This window comes from Gracilinanus agilis, chromosome 2 (genome assembly GCF_016433145.1).
Source record: "Gracilinanus agilis isolate LMUSP501 chromosome 2, AgileGrace, whole genome shotgun sequence".
Taxonomy (NCBI): Eukaryota; Metazoa; Chordata; class Mammalia; order Didelphimorphia; family Didelphidae; genus Gracilinanus; species Gracilinanus agilis.
In genome coordinates, this window is record NC_058131.1 from 267,847,577 (window position 1) to 267,861,738 (window position 14,162).

Sequence of the window (14,162 nt, forward strand, 5' to 3'; positions counted from 1 at the left end):
CTCTCATTTCTCTCTCTTTTATTTCTCTCTCTCATTTCTCTTTCATTTCTTTCTCTTTTATTTCTCTCTCTTTATCATTTCTCTCTCTCACTTCTCTCTCTTTCATTTCTCTCCCTCACTTTCCTCTCTTTCATTTCTTTCTCTCTCATTTCTCTCTCTTTTATTTCTCTCTCTCATTTCTCTCTCTCTCTCTCTCTCTCTCTCACTCTCTTACACACACACACACACACACACACACACACACACACACACACACACACACACATTTCTCCATTTGGGATAAATTCCTTTCATTCAAATCTTACCCATCCTTCAAGGTCCAATTCAAGATTCACCTGCTTTAAGAAGCCTTATTTTTTTTTTATTTTTTTTTTATTTTAAACCCTTAACTTCTGTGTATTGATTTTATAGGTGGAAGATTGGTAAGGGTAGGCAATGGGGGTCAAGTGACTTGCCCAGGGTCACACAGCTGGGAAGTGTCTGAGGCCGGATTTGAACCTAGGACCTCCCGTCTCTAGGCCTGGCTCTCAATCCACTGAGCTACCCAGCTGCCCCAAGAAGCCTTATTATAACCCACAATGACTTCTGACCTCTGGCTCGTAAGACTGCACTGTTGAATGTGACACTTTTTAAACAACCTCTTTTTTTGGTTCCATATAGAATGGGGTAAGGACTCAGGGTCTTTGAAGAGCTTGGTGATCTCAAGGTCTGGACCAGGGAAAGACTGCCAGAACCTGGGACACTAGATAAACCCACTCTATCTAGTAGGGAAGACACTTACGTCCTTCCAGGATCCTAAATTCTTGCCTCTTGGGAGAGGAGCAACAGACAGACAGGGCTATACTTGCATACCTTTCATCGTCCTAGAATTATTTTCTATGAGTTAGTCTTGTCTTTCTGACTATAGTGTTGGCTCCTAAAGGGCTGAGACCAAGTCTCATGCTTCTCCTAGGTCCCCCTGACCATCCAGCCCAGGGCAGGCACAGGAAAGGGGCTCAGTACTTGGCATTCCACTTGAGTGGATGGCTTCAGATATAGACATCTAAGGCCGGCTCTGCTATCTCCTCATAGGGCTCTAGGCAGCACAGACCAGGTATCTGGGATATAGGCAGTTTTCCACACACATGTATAGCACACAAACATGTACTTATACACAAAGGAGCTCATGGGAAATCTTACAGGTTGGTGGGGCTTAAGCAGAACATGGAGCTGTAGGGGAGAATTGGCCGGGGTCCACTCCTTGTCCCAGCACCAGCCTCCACATCCTTCTTTTCTTCTATTTTACCTTCAAAGTCAACGTTGTTCACTGTAAGAAGAAACAAGAGCCAACAGGCAAGATCAATAAGCATGCCCACAGAGCCCACAAGTCTAATTCACAAAATGTCAGTAGCTCCATTACCACCCTAAGTCAAGTGAAAAGAATCAAGGGGCTCTTTTGGGGATACAGTCTCAAGGAAAGGAGAAAACTCTAGGAAAGAACATTAGATGAAGGGGCAGCTAGGTAGCGATGGAAAAAACTCCAGGTGGAGTTAGGAGGTCCTGGGTTCAAATCTGACCTCTGATACTTCCTAGCTGTGTGACCCTGAGCAAGTCACAACCCCATTTGCTTAGCCTTTCTCTTCTCTCTCAGAATGGATACTAAGACAGAAGGTAAGAGTTTAAATTTTAAAATCATAGCAACGCTAGATTAAGGTCTAGGTTCTAGTCCCATCTCTACTACTTATAAACTGTGTAACCTTAGACTAGTCACCTAACCTCTTCAAGGTCATTTTTCCACCTAAAAATGGGGATAACTTCACAGTGTTGTTGGTATCCAAAGAAATAATGGATATTAATTTTCTTTGAAAACTGAAAAACATTGTATGAGTGTAAGCGGATATTATTGCTCTTGAAAATTAATTACTAGCATTATATTCCCAATAAAGTCCTGTTGCCATCCCTTGATTAAGATTTGGAAGTGACCCTGACTGCGAAGGGTTAAGATCGGACAAATCCTACCAGCCCGGAAAGGCTCAGTGTAAAGACCCAATGATGGACTGAACATTTATTGTCCAAGAACCAGCCAAACTAAGTCTAAGAGATTCATAGCCGGGGGGCCACAGTGCATTCGGTCACAGTAATTCTTGAAGAACATCTACTAAGGTACAAAGGAGTTGCAATCTGCATTGTTGGAGAGAGTTATTACACTCTGAAGTCATTACAAGTCCTTAAATATGAGAATATTATTAATGTCTTTGCTGTGGGGTTATACAAACAACATTTTGGGATTGGCTGAGAGAGTCAGCCATGCCCTTCCAGCCTGTATAAAAAAACCACTCCATCCAATAGACAAATTTAAGATTGAGCTTTGAGGGTAATCGCTGAGAAACAATAAATTGGAAGACTATTTGCAGACAACGGGAAAACTGCATGTCATTTTTGACATTTGGCCTGAATTTGCTAATCAATTTAACTGACTAATGCCAATAAGCCAGAATGAATCAGAAATGGGTTTTATTAGATTCATTATGGCATTCTCCACCAGCAGTTGATGGGGAATGCGTTATTCACAATTCAGCAAGCAATATTTATACATGATGTGAAACAAGGGAAAAGAAAGACGGTTGTTCATTAAAATGCAGGTAGAGAAAAATAGTACACTTGCAAAAAGAAAATGTAAGGAGATAGATGAGGGAGTTAATCTTCTTAGTGTGGCTACTTTTACCGGATCAAAGAGAACTGCCCAGGAGACCAGACAAGAGATGAGGATGTTCCCAGGACTCTGGAATCCTTCTCCTTCAGCAACTAAGTCTTTTTGTATTGATAAGAAGGGGTGAGGGAGGGGGGGAAGATATTGGAGGACACTGATTCATGAGGGGTCCCATACAGCAAAATGGCTAGCAGAGAACAAGATGGAGTGCAAAGAGCTGCCTGGGGTTCTTCAGATTGCTCTATATTATCATCTATAGTATGAGAGCTGAAGGCTAGAGGATGGACAAGTCCTAAAAACAGAACTAAGTTCCAGTTTGTTTGGAGGAGGGCATGTAGCTGCTAAAAGCTTATTGGGAGTCCAGAATCCTGCTGTGTGAAGACCTGGCAGGGCTTGTTTAACATTCCTTTTTTTTTTTTTTAAACCCTTACCTTCCATCTTAAAATCAATACTGTGTATTGGTTCTAAGGTAGAAGAGCGGTAAGGGCTAGGTAATGGGGGTCAAGTGACACCTAGGAAGTGTCTGAGGCCACATTTGAACCTAGGACCTCCCATCTCTAGGCCTGGCTCTCAATCCACTGAGCCACCCAGCTGCCCCCTGCATTCCTCTTTTAGGAAGACCTTCCACAAGAGAGAAGCCAAGCGAGAAGGTCTTGACTGTTGCTTTCTACTGACCACTCTAGCTGAAAGGCAGAAACTCCTCAGAGCTCAAGAGAGCAGATCTAAGGAGCTTTGTAGTTCTCTGGCTTAAGGGAATAGCTTATCATTGAAATAACTAAAAACTGCTTCTCTACCCAGCCAAGGGAAAAGACTGGAAAACTACAGAGGTTCCCAGGCTTAGGGCGGCTCTTTCACTGAAACAGTGTAATGCATCTGGTTTATTGAAAGAGCTTCATATCATTTCAGAAGCAGCAATTTTTTTTTTTGTCAAGCAAGAGGACAAAGAATCTCAGAAAAGAAGGAAGTCATTGTTGGTATTATTGTTTATCCTCTGTTTCAAAGACATTACAGAGTGATGTCTTGACTTGCCAGTGAATTGGATTTAAGTGACAAAGAGATGCACAAGTTGTCAACCTTACTCTCTCTTCCAGAATCATTGAAGTCTAATGGCAAGACCAAAGTCATTCTTAGTATAAACTTTTTTTAAAGATATTTTATCTTTACCTATTACATGTAATAAATTTCCACATAGGTTTTCTAAAGTTATATGATCCAAATTGTCTCCTTCCCCACTCCCAGAGCTGGCAAGCCATTTGATCTGGGTTATACATGTATTCATATAGACTTTCCCCCCCCCCATATTGTACATTTTTGTAAGAGAACAATCACACAAACCACAAACCCCCAAATAAAAGCCCAACAGTTCTTTCTCTGGAGGTGGATAGCATTCTTTGTCATAAGTCCCTCAGAATTGTCCTGGATTGCTGTATTGCTGAGAGTAGATAAGCCAATATAGGCTTTAAAAAATCTTTTTGTTGTTAGTTAACATCAAAATTCCCAAGTGTCCTTTCCCTTCCTTCTCTCCCTGTGCTAGAGACAGCATCAGTTCAAAAAAGATACATATATGTATAAACTTTTATCTTTTGTCTTTCTATTTGTTAGTTCTTTTTTTGGAGGTGGACACTAACAAGTTATTCTTCAAACATTAATTCTGTAGCTCTATATAATGTTCTCTAGTTCTACTCATTTTGCTTTCCATAGTTTCATATAGGCCTTTCCATTTTTTTAATTAACCTGCTCATCATTTCTTTTGGTACAATAGTATTCCATCATAATCATATGCCACAACTTGTTCGGTCATTTCCCAAATGAGGGGCATCCCCTCAATTTCCAATTCTTTGCCACCACAAAGAGAGCTGCTAAAAATATTTTAGAACATTTAAGTTCTTTTCGTCTTTCCCTTCATCATCTTGAGAAAGAGACCCAACAATGGTATTGCTGGGTCTAAGGGAATGCACAGCAGAACTCTTTGGGCATAATTCCAGATTTCTGGAATTATTGCTTAAAAGCAATAGAAGCATCCACCAACATCCAGGCCTGTGTTCGGGGTACTCTGCTCTGCTGTGCTCATGGGTTTCCTACACATGTACCCCACTGCTAGGTTTTTTAAGTGTGTTTCTATTCTTCTCCATGGACACCATTTACGTGCACTTTGGTGGGAGGATATGACTGAGGTTTAGGGATAGACTATTATACTTTTATTATTCTCAACTTTGCATTCTAATGAGTAAATGTTATGCTATGATTACTCACACTTTGACCTTCTTGTTTAATAAATGTTTCTTGTTGAAGAGTCAAATGAACCTAGTAGCTTAGTATTTGATAAAAACCGGAGACCCCATGTACTGGGTGAAGACTTGCCAATTGACAAAACTGTTGGGAATACTGCAAAGCAATGTTAGAAATTAGCTTTAGACAAACACTTCATATCACAGACCAAGATGAGCTCTAAATTGGATATATGACTTGGATAGCAAAGGTCACGTTATAAACAAATTAGAAGAGTTAAGATCCGAAATTATATTTCAGATCTCTGCACAGGGGAAGAATTCATGATCAAATAAGGGACAGAGAGATCACAGAAGACAAAATGGGCAATTTTGATGGCACAAAACATACCTGTTTTTGTGAAAATAAAACCAGTGCAGCTAATATTGGAAGGGAAACAGATGAAGAAAAGAAATCTTTCAGTTGGTTTCTCTGATAAAAATTTCATATCCATGATATATAAGAACTAATTCAAATTTATAAGAATAAGAGCCATTCTCCTATTGATAAATTGTCAAAGGATTTGAACAGTTTTCAAAAGAAGAAATCCAAACTTCCAACAGTCATATGAAAGAAAAATAACCCAACTCAATAATAATTATTTTGCCATTTAGTTGTTTCAGACTCCTCATGACCTCATTTGGAGTTTTCTTGGTAAAGATACTGAATGGTTTGCCATTTCTTCTTCAGCTCATTTTACAGATGAGGAAAATGAGGCAGAGTTAAGTGACTTCCCCAGGGTCACACAACTAGTAAGTGTCTGAGATCAGACTTGAATTCAGGTCTTCCTAACTCCAGGCCCAGTGCTTTATCTACTGTGCCACCTAGATGCCTGACTAAAAATGAGAGAAAATAATGGAGTTTTCCTCTCATATACCATATTGGCAAAGTTGACCAAAAGAAAGGTGACAAATATTGGAAAGCCTTCAGGAAAAACAAGTATACAAACTGCATCACTGATGGAATAGTGAAATGGTTTAGCTATTTCTGGAAAGCAGTTTGGAATTATGTCCAAGAAGTTACTAAGATGTGTATAGCCTTTGAGCCAACAATATAACTATGAGACTTAGACTCCAAAGAGATAAAAGAAAGTGGAAAAGGGCCCATATATACAAAAGCATTAATAATATCCCTTTCTGAAAGAGCAAAGAACTAGACATTAAAAGAGGTGACAATACCTAGTAAACAAATGAACTAATTATTATACATTAATATAATGGTAGATAATTGTGCTATATAAAATGAGGAAAGGGATAGTTTCAGAGATACCTGGGAAGACTTGTATAAATCGAGCAGAACCAGGATAGCACAATTGATAAATGGGCAAGGGACATGGATAGGCAATTTTCAGATAAAGAAACCAAAACTATCAATAAGCATATGAAAAAGTGTTCTAAATCTCTTATAATTAGAGAAATGCAAATCAAAACAAATCTGAGGCACCACCTCACAACTAGCAGATTGGCTAACATGACAGCAAAGGAAAGTAATAAATGTTGGAGGGGATGTGGCAAAATTGGGACATTAATGCATTGCTGGTGGAGTTGTGAATTGATTCAACTATTCTGGATGGCAATTTGGAACTATGCTCAAAGGGCTTTATAAGACTGTCTGCCCTTTGATCCAGCCATACCACTGCTAGGTTTATACCCCAAAGAGATAATAAGGGGAAAAGACCTGTACAAAAATATTTATAGCTGCACACTTTGTGGTGGCAAAAAACTGGAAAATGAGGGGATGCCCTTTAATTGGGGAATGGCTGAACAAATTGTGGTATATGTTGGTGATAGAATACTATTATGCTCAAAGGAATAATGAACTGGAAGAATTCCATGCAAATTGGCACAACCTCCAGGAACTGATGCAAAGTGAAAGGAGCAGAACCAGGAGAATATTATACACAGAGACTGATACACTGTGATAAAATCGAATGTAATGAATTTCTCTACTAGCAGCAATGCAATGATCCAGAATAATTCTGAGGGATTTATGAGAAAGAACTCTATTCACATTCAGAGGAAGAATTGTGGGAGTAAAAACACAGAAGAAAAACAACAGCTTGATCATATGGGTCCATGGGGATGTGATTGGGGATATTGACTTTAAATGATCACCCTAGTGCAAATATCAATAATATGAAAATAGGTCTTGATCAATGACACATGTAAAACCCAGTGGAATTGCGTGTTGGCTATGGCAGGGAGTGGTGGTAGGGGAGGGAAGGAATATGAATCTTGTTACCATGTAAAAATATTCTAAACTAATTAATTCAATAAAAATTTCCAAATTAAAAATAAAAGAACCAGAATAGCAATTTATATGATAAAAAGTAACATCAACAATGGTAATAGCTGGCATTCATAAAGCTCTTTAAGATTTGCAAAGTACTTTCTAAAGATTATTTCATTTTATCTTCACAACATCCCTAGAAGGTAAGTGTTATTATTATCCTGATTTTACAGATGAAGACACTAAAATAGATAGAAGATGAGTGGCTTGTCCAGGTTCATACAGCAAGTCTGCATCTGGATTTGAACTCAGGTCTTCTTGACTCAAGGAAGTTGAAGAGCATTCTAGATGCTGACAGAGCAGTGGATAGAATGCCAAGCCTAGAGTCAGGAAGATTCCTCTTCCTGAGTTCAAATCTGGTCTTAGACACTTCCTAGTCGTGTGACCTCAAGCAAGTCACTCAACTCTCTTTGCCTCAGTTTTCTCATCTGTCAAATGAGCTGGAGAAGGAAATGGCAAATCTCTCCAGTATCTCTGCCATAGAGTCACAAAGGACTGAACGACAACAACAAAATTCCCAACTTGAGGTCACTACTTTGCCACCTAATTTATCACTTCATTGTTCTACCATGTTTTTCCAGCTTTGTAAAGACGATCAGCTTTGAAAGACTTGGTCAACCACAATTCTAGAGCCCTTCTGTTGAGGAATACTACTCGTCTCCTGGTAGAGAGATGCCAAATGAGACACACACTGCCTGACACGACCGCGCTGGGAATTGGTTTTACGTGACTTTGCATTCTCGATAGAAAGGTCTTCTGAAATAACAAACAACATTTCTATAATGTTTACTATGCGCCAGGCACTATGTTAAACGCCTTACAGCTGTTATCTCATCTGATCCTCACAACAACCCTGGGAGGTAAGTGCTATTATTATCCCCATTTTACAGAAATAAAACTTGAAGGAGGTAGTTTCTGGACAAATCAAGGTATTACTTTTCACAGAGGGTGACTAATAAGGATTTCAGTGCCCACAGAGTTGATGGTAGCTGAAAATATAAACTGATTCCAACTGGCTTCAGCTAAGGGCCTGGAGGACAAGCTCATAGTAGGCAATCAGGGAAAACAAGGTAGGTTTTAAGAGTACCACCTACAGGGTAAAGATGTCACAGACAAAAATGCCATTCTCCCAGGACAGGGCCCAATGCCTTCATCCCACCTGGGCTCTGAGGCTCAGAACTTGGCAACTTGACATAACTCTGTCTATGCCTGAACTGGGAAGAAACTCATTTAGAGTCTGTACCCCATCAGGTAGGAATCGAACCCTTCCCTCCCATGGAGACATCCAGTCTGTGGTTTGTGGTTGTGAATCAACATGAGCACGAAGATTTCACAGTGCCCAAGTTGACCACAGTTCCTGAGAACACCCTCCCAAGCAGAAAAGCTGCAAACAAAGCCAAATAGGAACACTGCCTTGGCTTTATTAGCAATTGAGAAATCTCTGAACTTTCTCTAATTTGTCCCTTTTATCCTTAAGGACATAGGAAACTGACCAGAAAACAAGAGCCCAGCTTCCTTCATAACAACTACCTGATATTTCTTTTGTGAGTATGTGTGTGTATATATATATAGAGAGAGAGAGATACACAGGTAGATAGATAGATAGATAGATAGATAGATAGATAGATAGATAGATAGATAGATAGANACAGGTAGATAGATAGATAGATAGATAGATAGATAGATAGATAGATAGATAGATAGACAGATGGATGGACAGATAGATTGATGGATGGATGGATGGACAGATAGACAGATAAATAGAAGATAGATAGATAGATAGATAGATAGATAGATAGATAGATAGACAGATGGATAGACAGATTGATGGATGGATGGATGGACAGATAGACAGATAAAAAGAAGATAGATAGATAGATAGATAGATAGATAGATAGAATGGACAGATAGAAGATAGATAGAAGATAGATGATAGATGGATGGATGGATGAATAGATAGATAGATGGATAGATAGTTATTCATGGTATCTCTCCCTTTAGAATGTAAGCTCCATGAGGGCAGGGACATTTCATTTTTTATCATGGCATTACTATGGCTTAGCACAGTGCCTAGAACATACTAAAAGACAGGTACCATTAAACTTCCCTATGGAAGGTAGTTGGGGTGGCTTTTGTATCTCACTACTCTGTCTCCTCCACATTCCACTTTCACCCTTCTTTTTCTCCTTTTTCTTCTCTTTTAAGGTATGCCTGTAGTCCCCACATATATTGTTGAGGCCTACCTACCAAGAGCACTGAAGTTTGAGAAGCTTGCTAACTCTGTTTTAATTGAGTCTCCTGTAGAAGGATTTTATTTTCCTTGTACTTGTTCAGTCTTTCATTTTTAATTATTTTCATTAGCTGATATTTCAGTTCTCAGGGGTGACAGATTTTTCTGGGACCATTCATAAAATATACTGACTCATAAGATGTAATTTGACAAATTAAATCCATTATTATCTGTCAGAGCAGATTTACCACCCAATCACCCAAGGGAGAGCAGAACAGCATCAGGAAACAACTGTGAAGGAGAGAGTCACCACATTGGAAAGTGACCAACATCTTCTCAAATCCAACTTTGCTTAACCTCCCCCAAAATTTCAATGGAAGCTACTCTCAGAATTTCTACCCTGAAGTCCAAGTGTAAGACCTGACCCAAAACCTATGTACCAGATGGGATTCTGAATTTAAGAAAAGTTCAGGGAAAGTTAGGAGGTGATTTTATTTATTTTTAGTTTTTTTTAAACCCTTACCTTCCATCTTAGAATCAATACTGTGTATTTGGTTCTTAGGCAGAAGAGTAGTAAGAACTAGGCAATGGGGGTTAAATGACTTGCCCAGGGTCACACAACTAGAAAGTATCTGAAGTCAAATTTGAACCCAAGACCTCCTGTCTCTAGGCCTGGCTCTCAACTTACTGAGCCACATAGCTGCCCCATAGGAGATAATTTTATGATTATAACTAAAAGCAGCACAATTCAGTTAAATGATTATTGATAATCATTAATGTTCATAAGAAATTTACCAAATATGCCTAATATAAGAAATATGCTTAATGTATCCAAATGTAATTAACATATCCTTAATACTTATTCTAATTGAGTATCATATGTAAATATAATCATTAGTTACTTGTTATATCTTTCTCAAGACGCTTCATTATGGCACAAAAGTGACCCACAGACACTACCTAGTTCTACCAATTTGGAAAAACTCTCAGTAGAGCCCAGTTAAAGTCTCTTTGTTTAACCTGAGGATAAGTCTAGCTAAATTTGAAGGAAGCTCATCACCAAATGCTTGGCCGTAGCAGCTCATGAAACCCTAAAATAAGGCAAACAAGAGTTTTGACCAGTGTCACTGGCAAAAGAACATACCCTGATGAAATTATGTTTTTCAGAGTATTGAATGCACCTAATCTCATTTTTAAAAGTTGGGTTTTCATATGGAAAAAACCCCAACACTTTAGTCAAATGCTAACAACTAAAATAGTTCTTCTCTCTTTTGTTTACATCCATGAGAATTCTGGCCCTTCTAATTCTAGTCCAGGACATAATAAAGACAAATCCATTCACCTGGTAGCAGCTCATATGAAATACAAGCATAGTATCTAATAAATGGCCTCCTGAAGTTTGAACCTTGCAAACCTAGACTTGTAAAGTGAGAATCAGAGGCACACCAACACCAGCTTCCCTTCATCTGTTATTTCTGTGTAGAGAATCTTTTATATTAAGACTGTAAAAGCCTGGATTTCAATTAAACTCAAACCAATCCAATTTAATTCAGTGTTTGCTGTGTACTTTTTATGGTCCCAGAGCAAAGATGTACACCTATCCTGAGTTATTCATGTGGAAATACAGCCCCCTCACTGCAGTGCTGATTTTAGTTTCCTCATCCTTCCTAGAGGGCTCATTCAAACACTGATTTCTCAAGGAACCCTCCTCCCCTTCACCCTCACCAGGATAACCCCTATTGACTTCTAAACCATGAAATCTTCTTTCATTATTTCTCTCCCAACTGTCCTGTCTGTTGTCCTCTCCTGAGCTACCATCCCTGGTCCAGGCCTTCGTTATCTCATACCTGGGTCACTACCCGAGCCTCCCCAAAGGTCTCCCAGCCTCCATCCTCAGCCCCTCAGCTCCAACCTACCCACACCAAGGATTAACCATCCTAAAACACTTTTGTTATAGATTCACAAAGTCACAACATATTAGAAATTCAAGGGGCCCTCAGAGGCCATCTAGTCCAACCCTCTCACTTTACAGATGAGGAAATTGAGGTTCAGGAGGCGCAAGTGATTTGCCTGTGGCCATACACAGTGAGTGATGAACAACAAGGGAATATATTCACTCACTTCTAGTCCTGGAGGGACCTTGAATGCCCAGTAATAAATGATTCTTTGTTCAGATAATACTCATTCGAGATAGTTTCAGCATTCCCCAAATGCTCTGTAAAACGTAAAGCCGTTTGGAAACAATAAAGAATTGCAGAATTTGAGAGTTGGAGGGGCTTTCAGCGGTCCCCTAGACCAACCACACACAGATGGAATCTCTAGGCCAAACGGTTATCTAGCCTTGAAGATCAGCTCCATAGAGCAGGAATCCGTCCATTTTTGAAGTAGCCACCTTTATGCTCAGACACCTCTCATTGTTAGGAAGCTCTCTAGACCCAGATATCAAGCCCAAATGAGCATTTTCCTAACTTCCACTCATTGTTCCAGGTTCCTCCTGGAAAAAGTAAAAGCAGTCTAATCCTTCCTCCGTGCGACTGTCCTTCAAACGCACAAAGACTTATCATGGTGTCCTTCTCCTTGAGTTGTCTCCAGGCAAAACATTGCCAGTTTTTTCAACCAATTTTTCTTTGAAAGACCTTTACCATCCTAGTTGCACTTGTTTACATATGCTATATATGGGTGAGAGGTTAATTTGCTAATAATAGTATGCTATAATAAAAATAGTTCTTCATTTTTAGTCTGGGAACCTGTATTCAAATCCTAATTCTTGGGGGCAGCTAGGTGGCTCAGTGGATGAAGAGCCAGGCCTGAAGACGAGAAGTCCTGGGTTCAAATCAGGTTTCAGATGCTTTCTAGCTGTGTGGCCCTGGGCAAATCACTTAACCTCTACTACCTTGTCCTTACTGCTCTTCTTCTTTAGAACCAATATATAGTATTGATTCTTAGATGGAAGGTAAAGGTTTAAAAACAAACAAATGAACAAAAAACAAATCCTAGTTCTGATACTTACCAGTTATGTGGCTGGCCAGTTCATAATATGGAAACCACTTTTCTTTATTCCCTGACTAGTCTACCTATACTACTCTTGATCATAGTGAGGAAGACCTTCACTTTCTCCATGTTGTTGGGGTCTAATGGCAACTTTCCCCTCAGAAACATTAGATTCTCTTGTGACAGCAATTAAAAAGTCACTTTCCTAGGGACTTCCACTTCCACAGATGATGTACTGACTTCAATGAGACCCAGATTTTTGGACATAGCTAATGTGAGAATTTTTCTCTTTGATAAGGAGATTTATAACAAATTATATGTAATATATTATTGTTACGTTACATATTATCTTATATGCAAAAAAAACCTAAATAGTAACTCAAAAAGCCCAAACAATAATGAGCAATTTTTAAGTGTCTACTATATGCCAGGCACTGTGCTAAGTCTTTGGGATACAATGAAAAGCAAAAGGTTTCGTGATTTCTCCTGAAAAGCCAACACCAACAACTGTACTAGAAAGTGAAGCAAATGTTGGTCTGCCCTCAAGAGCTGGAACCTTCCCCCAGAGACTTCAATTACTATATTAAAGATCCTAAACTTCAAAACAAATCCTTTTGAGCAGGATTGCCCAGACTGGTAAAGATTCTGGTCAAAATAGAGTTATCGACTTGGGTATCATTTTACATTTTACAGATTATAAGATTATAGGGTCATGGGGCAGCGAGGTGGCTCAGTGGATGGAGAGCCAGTCCTGGAGCAGGGGAGGTCCTGGGTTCAAATCTGGCCTCAGACACTTCCTAGCTGTGTGACCCTAGGCAAGTCACTTAACCTGGATTGCCTAGCCTTTGTCCTTCTGTTTTAGAGTTGTTACTAAGTAGAGGCTTAAAAAAAGAATTTAACAATCATTTTTCCTGATTTGGAGCAAATATAATATAATTGATTCATGATTAATTTATATCTCCAAGTGTGATGTCAATGATAATAACTATTAAATTACTCCTTCTTTTTCCCAAAAATTATTTTATCCCTCTAAGGTTCAGTTTTGGCATCCATAAAATGAGACTAATAGTATCTATACCACCCACCTCACAGTTCTAATGAGGAAAGCCTTTTATAAACTTTAAAGGGATTTTAACTATAGATATACATATGAATAAGCAATCTCCCACTTCTCAGTATTCTAGAAAATTCTCTAAGACTATAAGACTATATAGGAAAATGGCTCCACCAGTGAGGGCAGCAACTGGTCTGCCTCTTCCTGGCTTAAAGAGTTGCCCAGAGCACTGGGAAGTTGTGTCTTGCCCTGTGTCATACAATCAAAAATGCTTTAACCATATCTCCCTAACTCTAAGGCCAGCTTTCTACCCATTTCCCTATGCCTCCTCTTTATAAAGTGCTCTAGAAATAGAAGATAATAAAAACATATAAAGTACATAAGCCTATAAAGTATATCATATAGATATATGTGTGTGGATCTAAACTAGTAAAAACACACAGAAAGTAAGAATTTGGAAGGAAAGAAGAAAAAGATGGAGGGAGAGAAGGAGGACGGGAGAGAGGGAGAAGGAGGGAGACAGAGAGAGGGAAGGAGGGAGGGAGGGAGAGGAAAGCAGAGGGAGAGAGAGAGGGAGAGAGGAAGGGAGAGAGGGAAGGAAGGAGAGAGGAAGGGAGAGAGGGAGGAAGGAAGGAAGGGAG

General features: G+C 39.3%; 1 protein-coding gene across 1 annotated transcript in view; it reads right to left on the bottom strand.

The window, feature by feature from the left end:
• Positions 1–14,162, bottom strand: part of CACNA1B (calcium voltage-gated channel subunit alpha1 B) — a 275,653-nt gene that overhangs the window by 103,841 nt on the left and 157,650 nt on the right. Inside the window, 1 exon segment of the mRNA XM_044659657.1 lies at positions 1,180–1,306. Within this exon segment, the coding sequence (XP_044515592.1) occupies positions 1,180–1,306 (127 nt within the window).